The following is a 10,217-nucleotide window of genomic DNA, read 5'->3' as shown; positions in this document are numbered from 1 at the left end:
GATAAAACACTTTGAAATAAACAATATCAATTATTCATATCTTTACAACTTTTACTATTCCGTTTAAATATTACGTTAGAATAAAAGGAAAATGGACGAGAAAAATAAAGAAAATAGAAGGTTAATCGTATTTTAATATAAATTTAATTTTTTATTAAGATTCTTTATTGTTTTCTGTAATTTTAAGGTTGTAGTCCAAAATGAAAGAAATGTGGAGTGATCTGGCATCACAGATAAATGATAAAGAGAAGGAACAGAACAAGAAAAAGGAGTTGTGTTGCGTGCTTTTGTTTGTATCTAAATCCATCGTTAATCTTCACCCTCGTCAATTTGTTTTCATGAATAGATCGATGTTACATTTAGCGTAGAACGTAGAATTTCAATGGCTCTAAAGTAATTTCATGAAGTTGACCTAAGCCGAGCTGAGAGTGCTGAAGAATGATGCCCAAATGCTCTGTGCCGCCCCTTCAGTTTCATACCGTGAACGGTCTCCGACAACTCGCCGAAACGCGCCGTTTCAAGGTTCCTTAATCATACCATTTCAACATTTTATATTTATCTCTTACCCATACAACACAAATAACATTATCAGATATGTTATTACACCGTTCAGGTATGGTTGTTGGACCAGTTTGGAGTACTCCACGACGGAAAACAACCTTATCCAGCTGCTATTTCGACATGTAACTATAATTATTGTTCCACTCTTTCCTTTTCCTTTCTGCTTCTCGTATCCTGTGTTGTATCTTACCTACTATGAAGCTAATGTCTCTTTTGTTTTAATTCTTTTAGTAGAAAATATAGCAAAGACGGGTGCTAAGATGGTGATCATAAGCAACTCCTCAAGACGATCGTCAACCACCATTGAAAAAGTGAAGGGTCTTGGCTTTGATGCCTCTCTTTTTCTGGGGGCCGTCACTAGTGGAGAACTAACTCACCAGTATTTGCAAAGGTTGTTTCTTGTTTCTTTCCTCTTCATGCGGCAAAACATAAACCAATCATTAAGTGTTTCTTTCATTCCATCATTCTTCTCTTCATAACTCTAATTGCAATCATACTACCAAAATATCTGTTTCATGTATAACATGTGCCTTTGTTATCCATGACTCCGTGTTCAATTGTCATTTCCTTCATTCTGTAAATACATTGTCGCTCTGTGTATAATTCGTTGTGCTTTTTAAGCAGGAGAGATGATCCTTGGTTTGCGGCATTAGGAAGATCTTGTATTCATTTCACCTGGAATGGCCGGGGAGCAATCTCTCTTGAGGTGGGTAGGGCAGCTTCAATTCTGATATTCACCACATTCATTTATTCAATTGCTACTTCCTAAACACTATTGCTTTATTGTTCTTTGAGTAATTGTTTCTTGGAACCTGGTTTATAGTTGTATCAATTAATCTGCTTAGAAGGGCTCCTTTCTTCTTAAATGATGGAGTTGAGGAAATTGCTAAAGATGAGATTAGCAAGGTCTTTTTCGTTTTGTCCATTTGAAAGTCAAATGATTGTTTTCAATTATCAGTAACCTAGAGAAGGTATATGTGTAAATAAAATGGTTAATTTAGACAATGCAAAGATGATTGCAAAGAGTAATATACATCGAGGGATCTAAAATCTTACAGCATATGATCTAGGGCTTAGACTTGCAAGTTGTGGAGAATGTTGAAGAAGCTGAATTTGTTTTGGCTCATGGTACTGAAGCCTTGGGGAATGCTGATGGGAGTGCACGTTCAATGAAACTTGAAGACCTTGAGAAAATCTTGGAGCTTTGTGCTTTCAAAGGAATTCCTATGGTTGTAGCCAATCCAGATTATGTAACTGTTGAAGCAAGAGACTTACGTGTGATGCCTGGTGAATTTGCTTTATCTTGTCCTTTACCCTTTTAACGAAATCTAAAAGTTGAATGCCTAAATAGTAATTCCAAGGTATTCTTTTCATAAAAAGTTGAAGCATGAGTTTTCTTTAGACGACATGTGTATTAATATCATGTTACAACATATTTTTTCTTCTTTCTTGTTTCACCTTATATCAATTTTTCGTGTGCATATTTTAAACTTCTAGGTACACTGGCAGCTAAATATGAAAAGCTTGGGGGTGAAGTAAAATGGATGGGAAAACCTGATGAGGTGATGAAATATCTATCTCCGTTTAAATACTATTAATTCCACTTTTGATAGTTGTTTTCTTCTTAGTGTATTCCATGCTTTTAGTATCTAGACTGCTCAAATCTTACATACACAATGGTACAAATAAGATTACGTTTTCTGCAAATGTTAAGTGGTCAATTTATACCCTGAGTTATTTGGTATAATTCAAGTGTCATCTTTCAAAATTATTAAGCAGCGTGTTTAATCCCTCTAGCATTTTCAAGTTAGCTGTATCTTATTCTCACAGTTGTGAACATTTTAAAAGCAATCTCAACAAGCAAAAGTAAATTCACAGTTTTAATTTATCACGTTAAGCACATATAAATGGATTAAATTATCCAAACTGTTTTCCTTGTAAATTCTGCATAATTCTCACCCAGAGCTTGATTTTTTGTTTTCTCATGATTGAATTACATATGTGGTACTAGTTTTTCTGGGAGCAAGTAGGAACATATTTATGTATATAATACATGACTAAGATTTTTGTGGGACATCATCTTCTGCTGCATTGGCACATGCATCCTTATTCCATGTTCTTGGCAATCTTTGTAACAATTAAGATTTATCAGATAATCTACAAGTCAGCCATGTCAATGGCTGGTACAGATGGCTCTGACTGTATTGCTGTGGGTGATTCATTCCATCATGATATTAAGGGTGCTAATGCTGCTGGAATAGAATCAGTTTTTATCACTGGTGGGATTCACGCTACTGAACTTGGGCTCCATAGTTTTGGAGAAGTTGCAGATTCATCTTCTGTGCAATCACTTGCTTCCAAATATGAAGCTTATCCATCTTATGTGTTGTCAGCTTTCACCTGGTAGAACGTCATCTCAGGGAATCTGAGCCACTACTGTTATAATTTTAGTATGATTTGAATTGTGACAACACTCTTCATGTTACATACATTTTCTCCATCACCCTTGCTTATTATATATGCAGCAGCGGGTTTTTCTTTTTTACAGGACTGAAAAGCAGATATCAACTACAACATTGTGTGCTACATTGGAAACACACTCCTTATACAGATTCAAAAGAACGATATTTTTTTTAATTTGTTTATTTATTTATTTTATTTTGTTCTTCATAGGTATCCGTTTTCCATGTGATCCACCCTGAGACATGACCGAACACTAAATGTGTATTTTCTGGTTGGGGTTAGAAATCTGGCTTGTCACATTATGCAATATTTTTTTTATACATATGTCGAAATGTTAATTTTAGTTTCTATAAAAAATTTATAACTCTTTAATATTTACATTTTAACGAAATTAAACTTTATTTTCTTTTCTACTAAGGGACTAACTTTACTTTATTTTGATGATTGCAAAAATTAAAAACATAATACTTTTTTATAGGGAACAAACTAAAAGATAACTTATCCTTTTCTAAAAGTAAGGATTTAAGAAATGTTTATACGAAAGATAAAAGTAGTACTTTTTGAAGTTTTATGTGTTAGCACTTCTTATATCGTATGAATTTATAAATTTAACTATTGTGGGAGTACAAATGAAACATCTGACATGTGTCACAATCACAGAATTTTTTTAAAAATTAACAACTAAAATCAAAAGTAAGTTAATTGAAAGAGGAAAGAAAAACACTCATGTGGCTTTATGAAAAACAAACACGTGGCTTCCTCTCGCATGTGGACATCAATTTTTCATTCTTTCAAAGCCTACTTTGAAATGTTTGAGGACAAAGTCGTGCTACAATGACCTATAAAATGGTAACCGAAAACTCTTCACTTTTACATAATTTTTCTTAATGAAAATCTCTTTTTAGTTTATTCTAGTGTGTTTGTCTTTAAAATTAGATAAGATGGGGGTTCAACAGGGATTGAACTTGATAATTTATGCATCCAAACATAAATCAATAATTTATGAGTAATAAGCATTTCATGAATATATCAATTCGTAATTCTTAGAAAAGCATTAGGTTACTTTTTTTATTTTCTTTTCTAATGGGTACGAAGAAAAAATAACATGAATAATTGTATGTGTTTACAAATGAAAATCATAGACTATTTATGTAACTTGGTTTCTTTTCTTAAGTTTCAATATTTTAATTTGGTCCATCAACAAATTAAAATATTGCTTATGATTTTTACATAATAAATTTTTCTTAACTACAATTAATTAATCACACTACTTTAATAAAATGAGTAATAAAATATAATGACCCTATTAGTCATATATATATATAGATATATAGATATATATTCTTATATATATATAGATATATTTTTATAAATTCTTACAAATGTGTTAGACTTTATACGTCCAGATTCAAAAGATTATGTCCATTGATCACATCCCATATAGAACAAAAGTAGTTTTCATTGCATCATTCTCAACCAAACCTCAGAATGACCACTAATATTGATATAACCAAATGATATGGATTCATCATGAAATGTGTAGCATGAAAATTACGTTAAGGTGACCTGTACATGTCTATTTTCAACTGATCCTTACTTTATCTTAATGAGATCAATATAATAACCTTAATATGCAGAGTGTAATTTCTGAATAATAAACCATATATGTATTAAACCAAATATGTCCAAAACACAAACACAAAAAAAATAACTAACTCCCACTAAACCAAATATTCCAAAAAAATTAAAACACCCATTTGAGCAACATGTTCATGAAAGACGTTGGGTGTAAGAGCCTCAGTAAGAGGATATGCTATCATGAAGTTTGTCCCTAAGTGTTCTATGTAATTTGTCCACTGTATATCCTTTCTTTAACAACTAGGAATTTGATGTTAATGTTCTTTGACTTGCTTGAACTCCTATTATTGTTAGAATACAATACATCTAATTTGTTTTCACAATATAACTTGAATGGTCTTTTAATTCCTTTCATAATACGTAGTCTTATGACAAAATTCCTCAACCATATTCTTTGATTTGATGCCTCAAAGCATGTTACAAATTGTGTAGCCATAGTGGATGAAGTCGTAAGGGTTTGTTTAGTATTACACCAAAAAATCGCGCAACCAACCAGCGTGAAAGTGTAACTTAAAGTGGATCTCAAACTATCTTGACATCCTGCAAAGTATGAATCAGAATATTTAGTGATCTCTAACTGGTCTAACCTCTTGTATGTGAGCATATAATTCTTTGTTCTTTGTAAATACCTCAACTCTTTTTGCTGCTTTCCAATGATTTCTTAAATATATGCCTAAAACCCTAACTATGTATGTTATATTCTGACGTGTACACAATTGGACATACATCAAACTCCCTACAGTTGATGTATAGGGAATCTTATGCATTTCCTGAATTTCTAGATTTCCTTTTGAGCATTGGTTGAGACTGAACTTATCTCCCTTAGCAACTAGAGTATTCCCTACTTTACAATCTTGCATGCCAAACCTTTTAAGTACCTCATCGACATATTTCCACTATGATAATCCTATAATACCTTGAGGTCAATCTCGATGTATCTGAATTCCTAATACAAAGGAGACATCACCAGTATCTTTCATTTCACAATTTCTAAATAGAAATCTCTTAGTTTCATGCAACATGTCTATATTGTTGGTAGCAAGCAGTATGTCATCAACATACAAGATTAAGAAGATATATTGGATGAAATTTGTGGTACCATTGACGATATGCCTATTTTAGCCCATAAATGGATTTTGTCAGTTTACAAACCATATTCTTTGGTTCTCATGACACAAAGTTTTCTGGCTGCACAATATAAATTGTGATGACATACCCTCTAACCATGGTCAAGCATATTCAAGAAGAGTTGAAGTGATCTATTGTAGGTGGGCCCGAGCTCTATTCATCATGGGCCATCAGTGGTTTTTTAGTAGATTAGGTTTATTTTAGGCCTTATATAATAGGCCAAGTAGTCTAGGGTTTCTTTTGGTGAGACACATGTTTTTTCCATGTGGCATTCTCATAATGGAGATGATTTCTTCTTAGTGGTGGCATGTGTCATGCTTCTAATGGAGATGATTTCTCCTTAGTATTGGGCATGTGTCATCCTCTTAATGGAGAGGATTTTACCTTGGTCTCCAAGTTAGAGTATTAGGGTTTTTCTCCTTAGTATTGGGTATGTGTCATCCTCATAATTTAGAGACACATTTTGGGTTACCCAAGCTTATAAATAGAGGTGTCTCCCCCTATGTAAATTTACCTTTGAATTAAGTATTATGTTACCAATTTTGTGTCATACTACTCAACTTGGTCACAAGGCTAGAGCACCACTTCTAGGTTTCCTCTAGTCACCCTTCCTCTTGAGTTGGCTCAACCTCTCTAAAGAGCACCTAAACACCACCATAACCTCTCCTCTTGCTTGAATCATATAGCTTAGAGGAGGAGCCACCATATGTGCACAATATTCCCATCATCATTTGTGAGACCCGGGAAAAATTAAGAATATTTAAAAAATAATATTTGTATGAATGTACCATAGTTTAAATGTGTTGGGTGATTGCATGTAATATTGTATTAGTGATTGTTAATTTTATAATGTGGAAGAGTTTCGAAAGGAGTTGAAAAAGGACAAGGCAAAACATTTATCCCTTTCACCACTCAAATAATGTTATCTTTTCTACAACTATTTGTCAAAGAGAACACCACTCTATTTTCAACAATGCCAAAGAGAGTCATCCCCTTTTGAACAACCAATGCCAAAGGGAATATCCCTCCCTTTTGAACAACCAATGCCAAAGGGAATCACCACTCTCTTTTCAACAACCAATGCTAAAGAGAGTCATCCCTTTTTCAACAATCAATGTCAAAGGAAATATCTCTCCCTTTTCAACAACAAATCTCAAAGGGAGCACTTATCCGGAGATAGAACCAGGATTTACTAGGTACAACAAGTAGACTAATCTGTCATGCCTCATGCTCAATAACCACACACATTCTTGTGCATTCCATCTTTCACTCATGCTCCAATCTCTACCACAAGTCAAACTTGACCTTAAGCACAACCACTAATCTCTCTCTTTCAATTATCATCACATTCCACAACTCCTTAAGCTTAGGCCACGTTCATTCTTCATCAAAACACATTTTTTCTAGCAAAAATATTCTAGGTTAATCGATTATCATAAGTGATAATTAATTATTTTTGTAACACACACATGTCCATAAATTATACTGTGATAATCGATTATCACTGGTGATAATCGATTATCACTGGTGATAATCGATTATCACTGGTGATAATCGATTATCACTGGTGATAATCGATTATCTTAGTGTTTCCACTCAGCAAATCACAGGAATTCATCATGCATGAAAGGATGAGTGATTATCATCCCTGATAATCGATTATTCCCGAAACCACACCAAACCAACTCACAGATAATTGATTATAACTAATGATAATCGATCATTGTCGAATCAAAACACATCCTAGACATAATCCAGGTGTTCAAACATACATGAAACAACCTTAAATCACGAGGGAAACTTACCTAAAACGTCATGCATGTATTCAAGCATCACATACCCTTATAAACATACTCAAACACATGCATCACAACATTTAAATCATACACACCCAATCATTATACATGTTATACCCCAACAAACCCAAATATACTACAAATGATTATCACAACACCCTTACAACATATATTTGTATGAAACCTAAAGTACCCAAAAAACACTAGAAGGGGTGGTTGAATAGTGTTTATGAAAAATGTTTTTCGCAACCCTTCATAAAGAGAAGAGGAAATAACACAAGAGATTTTATATTGGTTTGCTCCAATTGAGCTACGTCCAGTCTCCTCCATAGAGGGGGTCCTACTATAATCTTCACCTGATTACAAATGAGTATTAACACTACTCCTGGTACTCATTACTCTATCGATATTTCCTTTGAGTATTCACACCACTCGTGTCACTCAACTCCCCACCGAGATTTCCTTTGAGTATTTGCACCACTCCAGTACTCAAATCCGCGCCGAGATTTCTTTTGAGTATTTGAACCACTTCTAGTACTAGACTACCGCACCTAGATTCCTCAACTCCAAAAGAGTTTAGTTGTAAGTATTTTAATTCTCTTCATAATTGCAATCAATGATTGCTTATAAGTAGTTCAGATTAAATCTCTCTACGAGAGGATTTGATTACAATACAATGTAGTTTAAACACTCGCAGGTGTTTCTCTCTTACAGTGGTAAGAAATTTGGTGCTTAAGCTCTAGAGTATTTGTTTCTCTTTTTCTCTTCTCTTTTCTTTAGCTCAAATGCATTCTTTTCTTTGAGCTCTTTTCTCTCTTTTTCTCTTTAGGATGAATATGTCGTTGTAAGCTTTTCTTTGTGCTCTTTAGCTATCCTTTTTTCTATCCTCTTGATTTTCTTCTTGAGAGATCTTCTATTCATAGGCTTCATGAATATTTGTTTGTTAGATTGAGTTTGTAGTTTGTAGCCTTGATACTTGTTTTTCTCTTTCTTCTTTTTGTAGCAGGCGTTGTGTAAGTCAACTTTGTTAGAGCAAATATGCTTTTTTAGTCATTTGCTTGAAGTAGGTTGTACGATCATTTTAGACTTTACTTCAAGAGAGGAACATTTCGTGATTATCTCTTTTGTCTCTAACGTGCACATTTTGATATTTGATATGTGGTATTGTGGATGCGTGTAGAATAGCTTAGCTGCAAAATTAAAGTAAATTGTGCATGCAGCAGATATGACTTTTTTTATCACTTTTGTTGTTTTTGAAGGTTGAGCATTTAATGCTATTTAATGCCTGCTTAGAACAACAAAGTGTTTTTGATTTCCTACCGTTAGGTAGCATTTTACAATTTAATTCTTTAAATTGAAGATACCAAGCATATATGAATAATTTATCAAAAGATAAGGTTTTTCTTTAGCTCATGGTATTGTTTTATCAAGTAAACACTTTTTTGTCTTTTGTCTCTTTTTAGATAGACAATGTTTACCTTGCTTAGGCTTTTTGATGTGTTTCTAATAATTAAGTCTTTTAATGTTTTTGTCGAAGACATTGTCTCGACCTGTTTTTTTTTTTTAGAGAAGCCAAATATTTAATCCAAGTATTTTAAGCATTAAGTGTTTAACTCAATCTCTTTTGGATGTTTTTAGACAATATATCGTCCAGTCATGCGTCTGGGTGTTTTAACCTATATGTTTTTCTAATTCTTAGGACCTAAGTGTTTTCTTATGTTTTTATATGTTTGGGATTCAAGTTCTAGTTTTTGTTTGTTTGGGGTTTGGGCTCTAAGTTTTTTGTTTTTACCCTAGCTTGTTTACTGGCTATTAACCTATTTTAATGTTATTTGATTAAACCTCAAAACATGAGATTGTTCGTTCGTATAGACAATTATGTCTTTAACAATTTTCCCAAGCATCATAACTTTGTTCTCCCTTAACACCAAACCCTTGGTTGGGATAACCTAACAAATCAACACAAATATTACATAAACCCTATGTCCATGCATACATAAACCCTTATCCCACAATAATCACAGATCACTAGTGCAAAAACAGCGTATAACGTCACGCGTTCAACGTCCAACTACTGAATAACCAACGTTAAAAATGACCGGTGGCATTTTTGTAAATAAATGCAATTATTAGATGTCGTTTAGAATTGTAAAATGTCGAAGCTCTATACAATTCGACGTTCTATGATGGTAATTATTTAAACCAGCGTGTCATTCTTTTTCTTCTTTCTTTTAAACCATCAATAGTACGTCAAATTCTGTAGGGGCTTCAACGTAATATTTGTCAACCAGAAGCCAAAGAGTCGCCATTTTTATTTTATTTTTCTTTTTTCTTTTAAACCACCAATAATACACGAATTCTGAAGGGGCTTTGACGTATTATTTTTCAGCCAAAAGCCAAAGAGTTACCCCTTTTTAATTCTTTTTTCTTTTTTCTTTTAAACAACAAATAATACGTCGAATTCTGTACGGGCTTTGACGTATTATTTGTTAGCCAGAAGCCAAAAAGTAACCCCATTTTTAATTATTTTTTCTTTTTTCTTTTAAACCACATATAATACGTCGAATTCTGTAGGGGCTTTAACATATTCTATAGTAAATTCAATAAAAATTTGAGCAAGAGATTGAAAAT

General features: G+C 33.2%; 1 protein-coding gene across 1 annotated transcript; it reads left to right on the top strand.

Moving 5' to 3' along the window:
* The first annotated feature begins 229 nt into the window (after positions 1 to 229).
* LOC108333493 (uncharacterized) lies at positions 230 to 3,198 on the top strand. Its single transcript, XM_017568961.2, has 7 exons — positions 230 to 522; positions 614 to 683; positions 793 to 952; positions 1,186 to 1,267; positions 1,632 to 1,848; positions 2,059 to 2,123; positions 2,714 to 3,198. Exons 1-7 carry the CDS (start codon positions 439 to 441, stop codon positions 2,966 to 2,968), a joined length of 933 nt encoding a protein of 310 aa, XP_017424450.1. The 5' UTR covers positions 230 to 438; the 3' UTR covers positions 2,969 to 3,198.
* Positions 3,199 to 10,217: the final 7,019 nt, after the last annotated feature.

The sequence above is a fragment of the Vigna angularis genome, chromosome 1 (genome assembly GCF_016808095.1).
Source record: "Vigna angularis cultivar LongXiaoDou No.4 chromosome 1, ASM1680809v1, whole genome shotgun sequence".
Classification (NCBI taxonomy): Eukaryota; Viridiplantae; Streptophyta; class Magnoliopsida; order Fabales; family Fabaceae; genus Vigna; species Vigna angularis.
This window is presented reverse-complemented; position numbering and strand designations above follow the sequence as displayed.